The sequence below is a fragment of the Aythya ferina genome (assembly GCF_964211825.1).
Source record: "Aythya ferina genome assembly, chromosome: 1".
NCBI lineage: Eukaryota > Metazoa > Chordata > Aves > Anseriformes > Anatidae > Aythya > Aythya ferina.
In genome coordinates, this window is record NC_140296.1 from 132,361,379 (window position 1) to 132,380,405 (window position 19,027).

Sequence of the window (19,027 nt, forward strand, 5' to 3'; positions counted from 1 at the left end):
CACTAATTATACACGAAGCCAACTTATATGAAGCCAAACAAGCATCACCAGTTTCTGCAATCCTCTATCCTCTGTTTTGAAGTGTAACTGCAGGTACTCAGAAATCCCTGAAACTTGGCAAATCCATCCTAATAGGAAAAAAATGTACACTGTTGCACACTGATACTATTGCAGAACAACAGATTTCAGTGATAGTTCAAGTAGTAGAAATAAAAGGCAAGAAATCAACTGTATAAATTCTCTAAAGGTATACATTTAGTGATGTCAGAGAATTAAAGTTATATTCTCAGTTTATGCTGAAAGTATTTAGAATTGTTTTTGCATAATGACATTAGAACTCTAAAATTCTCAAATTATGACTTCTATGGAAGGTCTTAAACCTCCAGGCCTAAATCTTAACATAACTAGTACAGACAGCTCTCTTAGCCAGAGGGGATCAGATGCTTACAGGAAAATTGTAACTGTGTATTCCACAGAACTGCAACTGGTGTTTGCAAGGTAGAATGCAAACTAAGGATGTGAACAAGAACTTTAGTTTTCCTTCTGAGGTAGTTAATACAGCCTAGTAGTTGATACAGCCTATGCCTAGGCAATTAGCAGGCTTAACATATAAACCTATCTAGATCTGGAAATAAGCAGAAAATATAGGAGAGATGGTGGAAGTGAATGATCTAAAAATTAGCAAATACACCTGCTAAGTGCAAGGGAAGAAGAAGAAGAACAGCGAGCAATAAAAATGGAGGCACAGAGTATGGATTCAGTATTGTCTAATGTATTGAAAAAAGAAAACCGCAAAAGAGAAACACAGTGATGAATGCCAAACACCCAGGAACTCACTGGTCACCTGCCCACAGTAACCAGAAGAGGTTGATCACCTGAGTGTCTAGGACTTTGGCTGCGCTTTGCCTGGACAAGCAGGCTACTCACTCCTGAGGGCAGAGGTGTGACAAGCCAGCCCCCAGGGCTGTGAGGAGGAGAGAATCTGCACTGCTGAACAGGCAGATGCTACGTCTCTAGAAAACAGGAAAAAGAGCTGGTGTAGAATTTAAATATTATATCAGTTCACAATAATCCCAAACAGGAGGACCCCTGGGAAAACTGGCAATGTGATTGCTTGCTCCCACTGTGTAGGAAAGGAACTACAGGCACTAAGAGTACTGCATCTGACATATCCCCCAGGTGGAAGGAGTAACAACTTCTTCCAATATTGTGAGCACTCCCAACCAGTCCTAAAAGGAAAGTAACCAGCACCTGTCCTGCAATCCTTCCTGATCCTTCCCAGCGAACCTGTGGGTGCTGGGACCAAGGCCCACACACAGGGGCACTGTGTCCAGAGGTGATGAAGTGGCTTCTGTCCTCAAAGTCTTGCCAGCATCCTCCCGTGTGCATGTTCGTGGTGTTGGCCTCTTGGCACCCAACGCCCGCTCAGCTTCACCCAGCAGTGGCAACAGCACAAGGGGGCTCTCATGCTCCACCCTGGTGAAGGGAGCTTGTAAAAGAAACATCACCTCTATCTGACCTCTATTATTAGCTAAAATGGATAGAGAATGTAATTCTTCGAGACTCCTCAGAACATGCTCAAACGCATATTTACACAGCAGGCTGACTTAAAGATGATTTGCCATCTTAAACTGAGCAACATGCTTCAGAAGGTCCCTTTCATAGTCAGCATTTTCAAGCAAGAGCCATGCCCTCTGCTGGCCAATTCAACTATAATTCCTGCAGTTCTCTGCATTAAGAATGGCCTTCTACACCGTATCCCTGCAAGCAACGCCATCACGTTGTTACCTGGGGCACGGGTTTGTGACAGTCAGCTCTCTGTGTCCCTGATGCAGAGTCACTTAGGCAGAGAATAGAGGCTTACAGAGGTTTAAGGCAGTGCCAGTAGCTGTATGCGTATGAACGGCTACAGTCTGAGAGACTCTGTGCTGGCTTGCTCTTTACTGAGTTTTGTAGCCCAGGTATGGAAGTGGCAGTTTGCCAGACAGAAAGAAAAGATGATTTTTCCATACAGGTGAATCCATCAGGAGAATGTAGTATCCCAATGACATCCTATATGTGGAAATAGAGAACTTTTGTAGGTGGAAATTAATTGACAGAAGACTAAACTGGCTAATACTAAGTTAAGGCCACATCAAACAGATTTGGAAGAGTTGCCAGCCTTTCTGTGGAGGGTCTTCATTGACTTGACATGCCTACATCCTACAAACACTTCCCCCCATCTATCCTCTTCTACCTCCTCCCCCTGCGCAGCGCAGGTAACAGTTAAGGTTTGATAATACCAAAAGCTATCAGGTGGTTAGTCAGTCTGTTAGCTATGGAAGAGTATCAAACATGGATGAACCTTTCAGCTAAATCCTCTGGGAATTACAGGTCAGAGCAACATCTTTAGAGTTCCTCCTTCTGATGGTAGAGAAGTGTGACAGTCCAAGCTTGTGGGAATATTTGAGGTGAGATAAGAATAAGAAAATATTATAATTGTAATGGGGTATATTTGACTATGACACAAGATATCACAGCTATATACAGAGGACACTTATGGCATCTTAACTGAATCTTCTGTACCTTTTATCACAACTTTACATTTCCTGAATTAATCTGTAATATCCAAATTCACTTTTTTTTTTTTTTTTTTTTTTTTCTGAACCAAGTTTTCTATTGGAAACTGGAATAAAAGAAAGAATAATAAAAATACCCACTAGTGTCATTAGAATATGTGGATAGACACTCCATGGTGTAAGAAGAATTTTAAACCAATTAACAGTAAAGAGTCAGAGAATATTAGCAAGTTTCTGAAAATAATATAATAATACATGTGGGGATTGTGGGGAGAAACAATATGACAGCTTTATAGCAGTTGGCTCTGAGAATGTGGCCATAGATCTGATGAACTCTCACTGAAGTTATATAGAATGAAATACAAAGTCTGTCTGCTGTATGGAAGAAAGGAAAGCAATAAGATAGTTGAATAATGATCACAAACAGAAAATTGCTTAGCCACTCATGGCAACATCTCTCAGTTTCAGTCTCCCTAAATAAAATATGCAGTAGACTAAGATCTGTGGAAAGTGTTCAGTAATGCTATTACACTTAGATAAGAGTAGGAAATTTGTAGAATGAATTAAGATTGAGTGGTACTGGCTTCCAGAAAAACAGGCATGCACAACTTCATTTAAGTGAGCTTGCGCAATAGCATCTTCAAATGTGTTTTTTTTTTTTTTTTTTTTTTTTAAATAATAATAATGCTAGCAGCTGCTGTTATTTTCTCATACACGAATGCTTTGATAGAATTAACTTGCACCCAGTGACAATACTGGTTAAGAATGGTGGCACAAGAATTTAAAGCAGAGAAGCAGTTCTTCTCATGTTACAAGTGCTGTTAACTACAGCCACAATACAAATTGCTTGCTGAGTTGAATAAGATAAGGAAGAGCACAATCATGCACCAGAACAGTCCATACAAGTATCACCTGATAAGCAAGTTGTAGCAGCAGGACAAGACCAAGTTTATAGGTAAGTATTACCACAAAGAAGACACTGAACCCTGCTGATGGCTGCCAGACACTGATACGGAGTGTAGCAATGGCTCAGTATTAAAGATATCCAGCCACCAGGGATGAGACTGTAACCCAGAGTCCTGTGACCAAAGCTTGGTTCTGTGATGCATGGATGTGTAGTCTTGTCTTGGCTTCAGTAAGAAAAATTGTTGGTGAGCGAATATGTACACTACTGTCAGCAAGCTAATGAAAGTAGAAACAAAAGTGAAATTGTTGAACCCGGGTGACAGAGTCAACAGAGCATTAGAAAAATACCTAAACCAGAACTGAACAGCTAACAAGTGGTGGGTGCCAACAAGCAAGTGACAGAGTCCGAAAATGTCCTGTTGTACGGCTTGACTGTCCTCATGGTGAAAAAGGTTTTCCTTATATCCAGTCTGAGCCTCTTATATCTGTTTTCTCATCCTCCTACCATGCACCATTGTGAAGAGCCTGGCTTCATCTCCTCAAAAGCTTCCTTGCTACAAGCCTGGCAAATCCCAGCATTTCACAGCCTGGCCAAGGCACCTCAACAGAGATGTGTAGTGGGAGCCAGGACGCCCCTCACAAACAACAAGTGCTCCATCAGGAGGGCAGCAAAATCAAAGGGCCTTTTGTCATCCACCTGAGGGCACTGCCCAGGACATGCCATTTCCTTTGAAACAAACCCTGGTTCCTTGAATTATTCTGTAAAAAAAAAAAAAAAAAGAAAGAAAAAAAGAAAAAAAAAAAAGGCCTCAGGAAGCAAAGAGCTGAGCACTAGAGAGCTAAATTAATTCTACAGGAGCTTTTGCTTTTTGTGTGTAGGCTCCACCTTGACCTGCTCTAAAAGCAGTTTCGGTTTCTCAGGCCTGCAAAGCTGTTTGCTCAGGACAGTTTACAAGTTTTCATAGTTTAATCACTCTCAGACAGTTAAGCCTCTTGAATATTTAAACAAATGCTGAGGTCATTGTTATGAAGAATTGACTTAAGGGGAATGCACGGAGAGAGGTTTTTTTTTTTTCTTCCCTGGAAATCACCATGCTCTGCAGCCATCTCGAGTGGAGCAGGTAAAATCTAAAGGCAATGACTGATGTTCAGCCACAGCAAAGTCTTCAGGACCAAGGGAGAGTTATGTCACATTTTGCATTGAGCTGCTGAAGTTACAGAGTAGGTTCAAATCCCCCATTAAGCAGAGGTCTTTTAAAAGCATTTTTCTCACATGCCTGCCTCAGCTGTGCGGTGGGTGCTTCTTCCTGGTGGGCCCTCCAGAGGAAAAAAAACATTGCTTTCAAGCAAATCTTGCAAGAGTCTGCATATATGCCTTTAGATACAGTTGTAGTTCTGCTGCCTTGTTTCTGATAATGCATAACAACAGCAATGCAAGCAAACTCCAGAAATAAGGGAGAACATGGGCTATCTCATTATATTTTGATACATAGGCACCTTCTTTTCATTTCATCAATGTATGTGGGGTTCTAAAAAGCAGTACAAGAAGAGCGTGAATTTTAAACACTCTGTGAAATGATACAAGTTTCCTTCATTTACTAAGGAAGGTCATTAGAAAGGACAACTTTACTGTAAATCAAGGGAAAAGAAAAAAAAAAAAAAAGTGAACTAAGTATCAAAACATATTTGAGAACATTTTGTAACAGCATGAAATAATAAAGGAGGAAATGACAAGGTGATGTAGTGTTTGCTTCAAACTTTTCTGCAGGGTGCCCAAGGACCTCCTAAGATCTAGGCCACTTGTCTTTTAAGCCAGGCCTTAAGCCAGAAACAGGTGGCTGCCTACAGAAGCTATAGCCAGATCATTTCCCACTCTACAAAGGACTGTGAATGGCCAGGGTATGTGGGGAGGAACAAACAAACAAACAAACAAAACCTCCTAAAATACCCTCCTTCTTGCATAGTAAGAGGTCAGTCTCCAGTGACTGCTTTGTAACTGAATTTTTGTTGATTGCTCTCTGTGTTCTTTAAAGCTATGAGAAACTCAGGATATAATTACTGTAAATCAGCTGATGTAGTCTTATTTGGAACTTGATTTGACCCTTGCTGCCTTCCGCCTTTAAACATCTCAGCCAAGCACAAGCATGTAAGGAGCACAGCATAGCTAAGTTCCTTTGGTTTCTGTCACCTATGCTGCTCTTTCTTGAATTTGGAATCAAAATAATATAGTACAGGCAATATCAGTTGCAGAAATGATAACAAAATAGTGATGGTCCCACTAAAAGTGGTCACAGAGGAAACGTCAACTTTGTACTCTTTTAAATGTAATTGTAAAGATCCTATTTCAACTACAACATCACACTGGGATTGCCTCTCCCTTCCCCCAGGAAATTAGCATCCTACCAGGTCTAATTATAAAGACGGTAGACTTAATAGCGATTGTGCCTTTATCTTAATGAGGTGGGTCAAGACTGAAAGTGATGTGCTCTGAGGCAGGGAGCACCCGGAAGGGAGCAAGGGGCAAGCCAGGCACAGCAAGACACTCACCAGTGCCTGCAGCAGGGACCAGCTCTGCTCACACACATGCAGCAGGATGCAAAGGGACTTCTCTGGCACCAGCTGCTCTCAGTCAGCTGCCAGCAGCAGTCTCGCATGAAAGCATGTCAGAGCTCCATGTAGGAAAGCACATCAGAGCTCAGTTTCAGACCCTCCCTGTAGCTTTCTGTCCCATGCTATCCTCTTATCCTTCTTTGGGGTTAGGGTTACTGGAAAGGTAACAAAGCAACAGCTGTCCACTTCAAGTCTCATCTCTAGTTTGGAGCATTAGCTTTCACCTGGGCTTCAAAATCTTGGAACCATGCTGAGCCCCCATCTGGTTGATGGCCCAACTGAAGTCACAGCAGCCTCAGCCCCAAAATGACACCATAACTAACCCAAAAGTCCTGTGTCCAGCACTGCACTTTGCCTGTTATGTAAACTGTTAGGTGTAAACAGATTTTTGTAAATTTGTTGTTGTCGTTTTTGTGTGTGGGGGGGGAAAGAGTGGTTATTAAAAGAATAAATAGTTCAGTCTAGAAAGCCACAGGCTCATTCTGCTTATGTTTACCATACAGGAACCTGCATGTGCTGATTTTAATCCTACAGGGTTGCCAGTCTGGAGGCTCCCTTTGGGAGCAGAGTTACCCACATGCAGTCAGTGAGTGCAGTGGGATTTCTATGTAGTGAAAAAACAGCAAGTACAAAGTAATGACAGAGAAAAAGAAACTCAGACATACAGCCAAGGAGACTGTCCTATTAGTGACTAATCATTTTCGCATATCTGAACCATGGCAAATTACTGTAGAAAGACATTGATTTTTCACTATCTAGCCCAAAAATGAGAGTTACAAGACATGCATGACAAGCTGTACTTTTGAGCATCCTGTATCTTTGCTCAGCCTGGTTTTTCACAGACTAATCCTCACAATTGATAGAAATACTTTGATGGAAAAACTCTTCTAAATCAAACAAATGCATAGCATTGAGGAAAGTTGTACACTCACTATGACATGACAATTTCTCTGAATTCAAGAACAGGTACCTACAGGAGTAAGAGATTAAGTCATAAAATACATGTTTCTACACACAATGGAAAAGGTGAGTATAAATTAGGTATGAGCTGCATTAATACAGGTTGCTAATTATTTCTTTTACTTTACTCTCTCACAATAAGAGGCAAATAGACCACAAGAAAATACTTTCTAATCACTGACTATACCACCATTGCTATTTTAAATATGTTACAAGGTTAAATATGTTATAAGGACACATTTACTTCCAAGCAGTGACTCAGGTGGAGAGTATTGTTCTCAATATCTCTTACACTTTTCCGCTCTGGTAAAAGAACTGCTTTTGCCTACTTATTTTTCTCAATAGGACCAGAAAAGTAAGCCTATCGTTGTAGAATGTAAAACAATAGAAAAGATCATTTGAAATAAAGTGCCTATGGCAAGTGAGAAAAATTTAACATCGAGCCAAGCAGAGATTAAAAATATTCTTATTTTCTTAAGGAATTTTTAATATCCTACCAGTCTATCCCCAAACTTGATCAGTCATAATAATTTTTACAGTCCGGAAATTTGTTCTTAAGCTCCTCTAAAACAGCCAAGGAGAGTTCTATAGCACTGGTTGGTAGTTATTTACATACTTTAAAATGTTACACAGAGCAAGCCAAGGGTTCCTACATCTGTTGAAACTAAATAAGAGGCTTTTCAGACCTTGTATGGGAAGAACAATTGCTAGAACAGCAAAAGAGGAGCAACCGGTAGGCCCTAATGAACATGTTTACCCCTCTCTGCAGCAGCAAGGGCTACTGAAGGACAAGACAAGAGTCAGAACTGAGATCTGGTTTATATTTCAAATACATAGGCTCTAATGCAGATATTAGAAATGGTACAAAATCATGGAGATGTCACCCGGAATACCTGCTCCATGGGCTGAAAACCAGTTCTGTGGGATGTTAAAAGCATCCAGTTTCTTTCAGGTTTGGGAACGTCCCAGAAGCCAAGGGCCATTAGATCCCATTACAGGATTTCATTACTCTTCAGAGACCTTCTTCATGTTCTCATATCTGGCAAGATAGAAGTGAGAATGCAGATATGACAACAAAACTTGTGATGTGATCTCTAGTCTTGTCTCTTGTCTCTTCTTGTTCCCTACATGCACTACATAGATGTTCTTTAGGAGTTCTTGAAACTTCAAGGAGCTGATTGCTGCAAATAAATTATTCCACTGCCACCAGGGAATATAATTCACAGCTTCTGGGGAAAAAGCACTCACCCCTTTGCAGCTCATACTGTTCTGGATATTACTGGCCTCACATCCTCTTGTTCTGATTCACACCAAATTTCCAATAAAAAAAAAAAAAAAAAAAAAAAAAAAAAAAAAGTTGCTTTAGCCATTTCCCCCCTTTTGCTTTTTACTCCTTTGCTAATAATTCCCAGTGCTCACACTGTTTGGGTGACAGCCATAAGAACTGAGCAGTTTCACAGAGCTGTCTCCTCTCACCCAAACACCTGAGGTCCTGAGTGCTCTTTGAACACACACTACTTTACACCGATTAATCTACTCATCCATTTGGGAAGCCTCATCCTTATGTCAGGCACTTCACTGAATAGCTTTTCTCAACTCAGGTAGCCCTCGTTTTCTAACAGAATTCCCCGTTGTCTCTTGTACTCGTTGGCTGCTGACCTTCCCTTACAGAAGACACATCGATGTGTTCATAAAATGTCCACCTTTTACCCATAGAGCCACTAAGTTTAGGATTTATTGCAGTTTCTATTCAGTTGCCTACTACAAATATCAGGTCTGTAGCTTCCCATACTCATTCTCCCCTCCCCAGATCTTTCAAGCACTGCATCACCACAGACCCACTCATAAGGTACCAACACTGGGGAAGCTGGGGAAGCTGTTAGGAAAGCACCTGTAGCTATTCCCATCACTGGAGCTCTTCAAGCCTCAGGTCAGGCTCCATCTAGCCACAGAATCACAGAAGGGCTGGGGTTGGAAGGCACCTTTGGAGATCATCTAGCCTAGTCACCCCACTCAAAGCAGAGTCACCTACAGCAGGTTGCTTGGGTCTGCGTCCTCTTGAGGTTTGACTATGTACAAAGACTGAGACCTCACAACCTACCTGGACAACCTGTTCCAATGTTTCACCACTGTTTTGTTTCGGTTGGACTACCTATATTTCAGTTTATGCCCATTGCCTCTCATCCTATCAAATGGATGATGTTCATGGGTGATGTTCAGTGGATCATCAAAATGATCTGAGTTCTCCCAGCTTCCCCTCATATGTCAGTCTCTTACTTACCGGTACTGGGTCTGGCTGGGATAGAACTAATTTTCTTAATAACATCTTCTGTGGTATTGTGTTTTAGATTTGTGACCAAAACAATGCTAATAACACACTGATATTTTAGCTATTGCTGAGCAGCTCTTGCAGAGTACCATGGCGTTCTCTATTTCTCACTCTGCTCCTCCAGTAAAAGGACTGTGGGTGTGCAAGGGGTTGGAAGGGGACAAAAACAAGCAGATTACTCAAACTAACCAGACATTCCAGCCTGTTTCAAGTAGGAATCAGTACCATGCCCTGTGCTTTCCTCTGTACCCTCCCCTCAAGCCCCATAGACAGCATCACAGTCATGATTCCCAGAGCCTTCCTTCCACATGTGATCATGCTTATCTTGACTCATATTCATTTCACACTCCTCCTTTTATTGAGTCAGTTCAGGACACAAATTTAAAATACTTCACAGCATAATAACTAACAGATAGCTCAGACCTGCCACCAACACCTCTCATAACAAAACAGAACATCTTGACAAAGAGAAGAAATAGTAAAAAAAATTATTTATTTTTCTTTTACAAGACAAAGGGAAAGAGGCCAAAGTCTACCTCGCTTTGATTCTCTGATTATCAAACCTTGGAACATTGACTCAGCAGGGAAAACAAAGAAAAACAAGAAAAAACTACTACATGTATGCAAAAAGGCACTTTCTTAGAATAAGCAATGGTACACCAAGCCTGATATCCATTGCAGTAGGTCCCAAACACGTCTGTATTCTGTTCATAGAATTGCCACAGTAGACACCCTGTTATGCCTTTATGATCACAAACCACCATTTTACCATCTCTGGTAAGGGTTTCTAGTTCACTAAGTTTTTCATTGTTTAGCCCAAAGAGCCCAAAACAGAAACAACCAGTAGAAGGAGAAACTATGCAAAACTTGCCCCAGTGACCACAGACTAGGCCATGGCTGACAATCCTCTGTCTGCATCTAAATAAAACAGTGGGGCAGTGGGAGGAAGAATAAAAAAAAAAAAATAGTGACAGAGAGAGTAGGAAGTGAAAATAGCATCCACTTATACCACTCAGTGCAGTCAGGAAAAACTACTGCTCCCCACAAGCAGAAGACATTCTTAAAAGTTCTTAAAAATGTTCATAGAATCACAGAATATCCCGCATTGGAAAGGACCCATAAGGATCATTGAGTCCAATTTCTTCAGTGCCAGAAGAGCTGCAGACATTCAAAACCCTGAATGTCTGCAGGATATACCATAAAGCTGAGCAGAACAAAAGAGAGTACATGGTGGTTTCACACTGATGGCTTGCTGAACCACTCTCCCTCCACCACTCTCTCTCAGTCTCCCTCCTCAAAGGTACAGGGGAAAAAATAGGATGTGAAAACAAACAAATAAACAAACAAACAAACAAACAAAAAAACTCACGGGTTGAGATAAGGACAGTTTAATTAAAGGGAAAAGGGGAGGGAAAAAAAAAAAAAAAAAAGAACAAGCAAATGCCACACAGAAACAAATAGAGAAAACCATTATTCTCTACATCCCATCAGTGAGTAATGTCTGGCCACGTCTTGGGCAGCAGGGCCTCAATATGTGCAGCCATTGGTTGGGAGGACAGGGTATCTTCATAACGAGCCCCCCCCCCCGTCTCCTCCCTCTTCCCCACCTTTTATTGCTGAGTGTGACACCACACAGTATGGGATATCCCTTTGGTCAGTTTTGGTCAGCTGCCCTGGTGATGTCCCCTCCCCACCCCTTGCCCACCCACAGTCTGCTGTCTCTGGGGTTTGGAGAGAGTCTTGGTGCTGTGGGGCACAGCTGAGCGATAGGCAAAGCACTGGTGTAATACCAATGCTGTTCTAGCTACATGTGTAGAGCACTGCACTGCTGTATGGGATGCTGTGGGGGAAGTTAACTCCATCCTAGCCAGCCCCAGCACATGGCATTACCTACATATGTACGCGCATGGGGTGCCAGCCAGTGGAGGGGTGTTTCCAGAACCTTCTTCACTCCAGAGCAGCTGCTTGTGCATGGAGCTGCCACTCTGCCCAACTTGAAGGCAGGTAGCTTTCATTGCAGAGCAGCACTAGCTTCCAGTCAGATAGCTCAGCAGACAAACAAACAAAAGGTGCACACCCTCCTAAGCTTCCACAGCTGTGTTCCCCAGGGAGCTGTTGTGAAAAAGTGATGGGCAATTTGGCTTTCTCATTTTTATCATCAGAGCAAAGACAAATAAACCTAAGACAAACAGAGAAATGTTGTCCTCACATGCACAGTCTTTTACTTCTTTGTCCATTGCCTGAGCTAAGCTGAGCAAACCTCACCTTTCTTATATATGATGTGGGAAACAGAAGAGGCCTCAGACAAATGCAGACCTAGCAGTCATCTGAGTCACAATCCTGCAGCTAGCACCACTTGAAAAAGCTCTTGCTAGGAGGCTAGGTGACATGGGAGATCTGACTGACTTGTGATCATCAGAAGGTAATTGGAACACCTTCTTAATAGTGTAGGAGACAGGGTGGCCAATACTCTGTTCACCTCTGTCAACCCCATTCTAGTGTTACGCTCATGTGCCTTGGCAAACCTACTGAGATTGTGGTGGTGAACAGATGTAATGAGACTGGTAGACTCTACCTTACTCTTGCTTCTTGCAGCTCTTTCTCTAATATTTTCAGACAAAGAACTGTAAGAAAATCAAGAGCTGTAAGAGAATCAATATATCCTTTTGAGTTTTCTGCCACCATTTGTGAAAAAAAAAAAAAAAATCCTCTACGTTGGGAACCCTCAAAGGCACAACAGCACCTTAAAAGAAATACATTAACTTTTTCCATTGCAGTTAAGTGAAACACTCACAGGAAAAGATCAAATCTTTTGACTGTACTTCTCAAGACCTCGCAGGAGAGACTTCTGTTCCTGCACAGTGAATTACAGGAGTGCTCCAAACTACTTGAAGAGGTCCACCATAAATGGCTTGGTTCCTTGACTTGCATTTAGACAGTATAGGTTTCCTATCAAACTCTCTTTAGTCTTGGGAATATTTAGAAACATCACCTCTTTCCAGTAGGATCAGTCCAAGTGCTGAAAGATACTAGATGCAGTTATTGATGTTTGCTCACACTTACAAAACCAGTGGATAAGATAGTTCAGTTCTTCCTGTGTCACATGAAATTTAAGGTGTGTTTGGAAGAGCTCTCCTACTCATCACAGGGTGTTAATTTGCCATTAATATAAAATAAAACATTGCTGTGCAAGAGCTCTTTATAAATGATTAACTGGCCTCAGATCCTCTTGTTCTGATTCACACCAAAGTTTCAAGCAAGTCCTGGGATCTGACACTGAACAGAGGCTCCACTGTTCTGCTCCGTGCTCAAATCACAGATGAAAAAGTCCCTTCCACCAAAGTCTGGGGAGGGGAGGGGAGGGGAGGGGAGGGGAGGGGAGGGAAGGGGAGGGGAGGGGAGGGGAGGGGAGGGAAGGGGAGGGGAGGGGAGGGGAGGCGAGGCGAGGCGAGGCGAGGCGAGGCGAGGCGAGGCGAGGCGAGGCGAGGCGAGGCATTGCTTTAGCCATTTCCCCTTTCTTTGTTTCCTTTGTTTTCTTCTACATTTTTTTCAGGACACTTCCTGTAGCACACCCTTAACTCCTTCAGTTCTTGTTCTTTGTTTTCCCATCCTTTTGGTGCTTTGAGAGTCAGTGTCAGAAGATGAGATAAACATTTCTACAAAGGCCCCTTCCAAATTTAAAGTCATAGCAAGGGATCTTAGTCTTCCGAGTAAGGAAGGGGCTGCCACAAGTGGACCAACACTCACTTCCCTTCTGACATTTCTCCACCAGACCAAGCAGAGCAGAAGAAGGGTCCTGCAGAGGACCAAAATGTTGTTAAAACCAAGGCAAAAGGCTGCACAGATGGTCTGAAACCATGAGCTCCACCTACACCCCACAAATATCTTTTCTCCTGAACTCCCACCACCTCGTTTCAAAAGAGGGTTCATCTGTGATAGAACAGCTCAAGGGATAGGGGCTCCCAGGCAACTTCTCTTAGCTGATCCTTGGAGTCACTGCCGTTCAGAATCCATCTTCAAGATATCATACGTGGCAGGGCAGAAGTGAGAATGCAGTTGAGCCAGCAACGCCTGTGATGTGATCTTTAGCCTTGTCCCTTGGCTCTTCTTGTTCCATACATGCACTGCATAGGTGTTCTTTAGGAGTTCCTGAAGCTCTGAGGAGCTCACCACTTCAAAGTATTTCTTCCAGTCCTGCCACCGAATGGGATAAAAAGCCTCCCGGGGAAGAGCACTTACCCCTTTGCAGCTCTTACTGCTCTGAAGACTCCTAATGGAGCACCACTTCTTGAAGACACGCGTTAGGAGCTGTGGGCCTTGATGCCCCCAGATCCAGCTGTTGTAGTTCTCCACAAAGTCCTGCATGCAAAGCTCTATGAACTTGTGTCTGGGTTTAAAGGACAGAAAGGCCCCATTCAGTACATACTTGGACTGGGTACCAAGCACATTGGTGAGGTTCTTTAAGTTCTTAAGCACAATGAAGTCTGTGTCCAGGTAGATGCCACCAAATTTCCACATGATGGCAATTCTGCAGGCATCAGACAGGATGGGGAAGAAATAAGGCTCCCAGCGCTGCTGAGCCTGTGAGTACCACTTTGCCAGAGGTGTCCCAGAGAAAAGCTCTGGCAAATCCAAGGGCCGGATTTCCACATTGGGGAAGCAGCTCAGCAATGAGAAGCCCCAGTGGTTGGGTAACGAGGCATTTCTTTTGGCCAAGCCTTTCATGAGCACCACAACCCTTGTCCCAGGGTGTGTCCGTGCAGCGGACTCCACAGAGCATGTGAACAAGTCATTTGGGTTGATTCGCTCAGAGGTTTCCACAAAAAACACATCCCCAGGTGGAGGAGGAGGCCCATCAGCAATGGGATGGGCAGGAGACGGCACAGAGTGAGCACAGCGGATTTCAGTAGGCAAGCTGTAGACTTGGTCCCTGACCTTAGCGTCCTCCGTGATTCTCCAGTACAACAGGATGGAGACAAAGGACATGAACTTAAAGGTGAGGATGAAGAGGGCCCTCAGCTTGTGGCTCAACACCAACCGGGTCAGTTTTAGCAGGCAGTTGGGCATCCTGAGCATTCTTGTTCCCATCAGAGCTTGTTCTACCACAAGACACATCGTGATCTGATGGTGAGGAAAACAGAAAATACATTAACAGGCAGGTCAGCAGACCACAAGACATAGTACAGTACTATGGCAGAACTACACACTGAACACTGAATTTAAATTACATGTTGAATTTAAGCATGCCAGCATGCTTAAATTATACCTTTGGAACATTTCTTAAAAAGTGTCCTGGCTTCTCCATACCATAGCAATGCCCATAGGCCCCCATCAGAAACCATAGCCCTTTTTCAGGTTGTTAGAGGGTGAATAAAACTCACCTGCACACCCACAAAGGAGCTCAGAGGGATGATGGCAGGAGGGGGAGCCCAAGTAATATCATGCTGGGTCCACCACTCCCAGGCCCTCCATGGGGGCCATCAGTGGCCCATCTACATAAGCTCTGAGGAGTGCAGGAGCACAGAACCACAGAATGTCTGGGGCTGGAAGCGACCTCTTGAGGTCGTCTGGTCTAAACCCCAGCTTAAGCATGGCCACTTAGAGCAAGTTGCCCATGGCTGCGTCTGGTTGGATGTTGAAGATCTCCAAGGAGAGGACTCCACAACCTCTCTGGGCAACCTGTGCCTTTTACAAGGCTCATTTACTGTCCTGGCCAGACACCAAGTTTAGTTCTCTGAAGTCCAAAGCATGGATTTAACCGTAAAGAGATACGCTGCAGCAGATGCAAGAGCAGAGCTGAATTTATCTCCCAGAAAGTCCAACAGTTTTTAGCAGCCTGAAATAAGGTGCATTGGACTCCTGCAATGCACAGTCTAGTTAAAGAGAACTGTGAACAATGTACCAATGCTTTCCTCAAAGCCTCCATACTCCAAGCAGTGCTATGCTTTTAGTATAAAAAACCAGTAAGGTTTCACAAAGAATATTCTCTTTAAAAGAAGAAGAAAAAAGTGAAGTTGTCTGCAAGATGCAAAACATTTTTGCGTCTTCTCTGTTTTAATCTGTTTCTTCCTTTGTGGTAAGATTTTGCATGACTTAAAAGAAATACAATCAATACAATCCATCAGTAAAAGCAGAAGTTTTATGACACAAACTGAAAAAGTGCAGAATGTAATAGAGAACTCCATTATGCCTGCTGCAGACAGCTACAGGTCAGCTTAATAACAGTACAGGATTTGCCATTTTAAATTAATCATACTTCAGTTGGAAAAAAAAAAAAAAATCTCCACTGAGGTTCATCTCTCATTTTTTTGTCTAATTGAACAACAACAAAAAAAATCTAGCAATTTTTCAACACGTACCAAGTCACTCAGTGCTGGCAGCACCAGGCCCTGGCAGGCTTGGGACCAGCCACGTCACAGTGTGCTGCCTTTCTTCTCCATGCCCTTGACTTTCCTTAAGATTTCAAGAGGACAACACACATTTTCTTTCCACATAGTTACAAGAAATGGCACAACCCTGCCATCTGCCCCCACCCTGTTCTTTCCCATTTCTCTTTGCAGCTCCAGTCTGGTTTGGAAGGAAGAAGAGCATTGTCAGCATGGGAGATTTATTTGTTCTGTGGCTTATACCTTCACCACTCGTGAACACCTGCAACTAGCTGGGGCTGGTCCTTCTCTAAAAAGCTGTAATTGGGAAAATGCCAACGTGCCAACCCAGCACTGCGAGGATATATCAGTTTCATGTACAGAGAGGGGAAATGCCTCCCAGGTTACATCCACCTGAGGTTTGCGCTGTTAGACTGTGTCATTGCTAAACCAATTTGCATCCCAACATAATAAATATACTGTCACAGACAAAACAGTCTTGACTTGGGGAATTTTATTTATTACCCATTAACAGAAACTTCTAATTACTGATTCAGTTATCAATTAAAAAAAAAAAAAAAAAAAAAGCCAAGCAATTAAACAAACACTTCAGGAAAACACCTTTCCTCCCCTTTCCCCAGGCTTCTCTTCAGTCCAGCACCTCTTCCACACTCCTCTTCCAGTATCAACTTCCCTCTTTTCCCTGCATGTTACACCCAATCTGTCCCAGTTCCTTCAGGCAATACATAGCAGTTTCCTTCCTCTGCTCCCTACATCTTACTCTTTTGCTTCACTATTCCTTGCTTCTTACTGCTCCTCTGCGGTACCATGGGTCTTCCACAGCCTACAGTCTCTTGGGGTGTACCTGGCCTGGCACAGGCTCTCATTGGGCCACAGTCCCTCAAGGATGTCCCCGTCCTGCTATGGCTTACCCACGAGTCACAGTTCCTCAGGGATGTCCCTATGCTGGCATGGACTGCCCACAGGCCACAGTCCCTCAAGGGTACCTGCTCCAGCACTGAACACGTCCTTCCAAGACAGCATCTCAAGCCATGTATCCAACAGCATCCTCTTCCACAGCCTCCTCCACATCCTCCCTTCGCTCTAGAGACAGCTCTTCACCGCCTTGTGTTTCCTCTCCCATCCCCTCCACCTCCTCACACCTTTGCTCCTGTGTCCTTTCGCTTGTCCTTGTGCAGGCCTTTTTGGGCCTCCTGCCCCATGTCAGCTCCTGTTTTGTGACTCCTCACATGTCTTCCCATGTTTGTCCTCCTACGGTGCTCTTTTGTGACTCCTGTCGTGTCTCCTCTCCATGTCTCCTCTCCCTAGAGAGAGGCTACAACCCTTTCTTAAAGGCATTTGAGCAGAGGTGCCATTAGCTGATCTGACAGGTTGCAGTTTCGGTGTGCAATAAGCTGTTTTCATGCTCATGACTTTCTTCTCCTACACAGACCACACCTACAGTCCCAGTGCCCCAAACCCTGACACTTATGCCCAATACAGTGTTCCTTGTAACAATTAAATAAAGAGAAGTTCCTAGCATTTTATTTTCTTTTTTCCCTACAAGAGTAAAAATTTGCATTTTGGATTATGAACTGCTGAGCAATTCTGCGCAAATGTTTCCTCTACAATGGAAATCCTTTAAACAAAGAAAGTGAGAGGCCATAAGTGACACATTGTCTCTTATCTACTTTCAACACAAAGGACTTGCCAGCTACACGGATCTAAGGACAAATTTCTACCAAAGGAGTGTATTTGTTCAGGTATCTAGGGCAGAAAAATCAGCTTACCAAATGAAGCTTTTCTGATGGTTTAGCTTCCAGAGAGTTGAAGCATAGATCTTGGAAAAAGTGTGGGAGGGTAAAAAGCACGTTATTGCTCCCCCAGCGCCTCTCCCCAGGGAGCGTTGGTGAAATAGCACTGTCCCAGTTTGTCTTCTTTGAAAGACACTCAGCAGCTGAAGAGGAGAGAAGGCAGTAAATCTCAGGCAGTAAATAGTAGCAGCAGATGACAACAGCTGTTCCAGCAACAACAGTGAAACACCACAGAAACCTTGGGTTCCTCCTCCAGGGCAGTGCAAACACCTCCAGGGCTAGAGCAAAAGCTCCGTTTCTTCCTATCATGTCTGCTGAAGTCTGGCACATCTGAACCTATGAGGTGGTTGATGGTGAAACAACACTCAAGTTCCATCAAGTAATTAATTTTGACTGATGGAACAAAGCAAGTGACCGCAAGCACAGAAGTGACTGCCACACCAATGCAAACATGCAGCTGTGTTTGCTTAGAATACACTCAAGCTTTGACTGTAGAAGGCGCTTTATAACAAAAAGCAAAGAGAACATTGATAAACTCTGAGCAAGGGAGTTTCCTGATTTGTCAGAAAGAGAAGCTTTAAGGCTTTGCTGTGACAGTGCACAGATGGCTTTCCAGCAAGCAATTCCCACAGCAGCCTGAATCAAGAGCCAGGTCCTCCTTCACAGAAACCACGCTGCACTTTCCCATGGGGCTGGGGACAGAGCTGTTGAGTTCATTTACTGCACTGCACATGCCAAGGAATAAACTCATTGATTATTGTGAAACACTTTCAGTATCAGACTTTCCGTGCAGGACAGTGTGCTGCAGCCTGGTGTCGATCACAGCACCCATCCTACAAAGTAGCCTTCCTGTGCTATGGGATACCTGCTTGTGCTTCAGACCTGATGGCTAGCTAAGCACAGCTGAAGCAGCATGTTGTTTGCTGAACAAGGCACAAGAGAATGCCACCCAGCAATGAGGCAGACAGGGCTGCACTTACCTGAGGGTGGTACAAGAGAAGTATAGAGCATTTCTCTAGCAGCACAAAGTGCTGCTTTAAAATGTTTTGATATGCTGCCTAAGCGTATTGAGGTTGGACTAGGTGATCTTGAAGGTCTCTTCCAACCTAGACGATTCTGTGATTCTAATACTGAGTACAGGATATTTTCCCAGATGAATGTTACAAGAGATGTAAGATCTTTTTGCTGCTGCTTAATGGAGGATATCTTATCCAAAATTAATTCCTCTCTGCTTATAGAGTCTTCCTCAGAAAGCCATGACAAGTTTTTTGGGGGCTGCACTTGTATCTTTTCCTCTAAAAGACACTGGAAACATGTCACAAGAAAATGCATAAAACCTCAAAACCTCAATCAGAGGAAAGCCATCAAGGTAAACTCTTAAGCAACTTTTGGAACACCAAAATTAAGTATATTAATCTTGAAACTAGAGTTATGAGAATTTAGAATCAGCATCAAATGCATTTGGTGGTAAGGCATTTGGTAAGT

At 43.3% G+C, this 19,027-nt stretch overlaps 1 protein-coding gene across 11 annotated transcripts in view; it reads right to left on the reverse strand.

Moving 5' to 3' along the window:
- Positions 1–5,273: 5,273 nt before the first annotated feature.
- Positions 5,274–19,027, reverse strand: part of A4GALT (alpha 1,4-galactosyltransferase (P1PK blood group)) — a 34,857-nt gene continuing 21,103 nt past the window's right edge. For 7 of the 11 annotated variants that reach the window (XM_084505798.1, XM_084505796.1, XM_084505797.1 and 4 more), the window contains one exon: positions 12,878–14,484. In XM_084505798.1, coding sequence (XP_084361924.1) covers positions 13,357–14,484 — 1,128 coding nt within the window. In that variant the 3' untranslated portion in view covers positions 12,878–13,356. Of the gene's footprint in view, positions 8,074–9,839; positions 14,485–16,660; positions 16,981–17,518; positions 17,686–19,027 lie in introns of those variants that run through there. The other 4 variants (XR_014688337.1, XM_084505791.1, XM_084505792.1 and 1 more) reach the window with 4 other exon arrangements.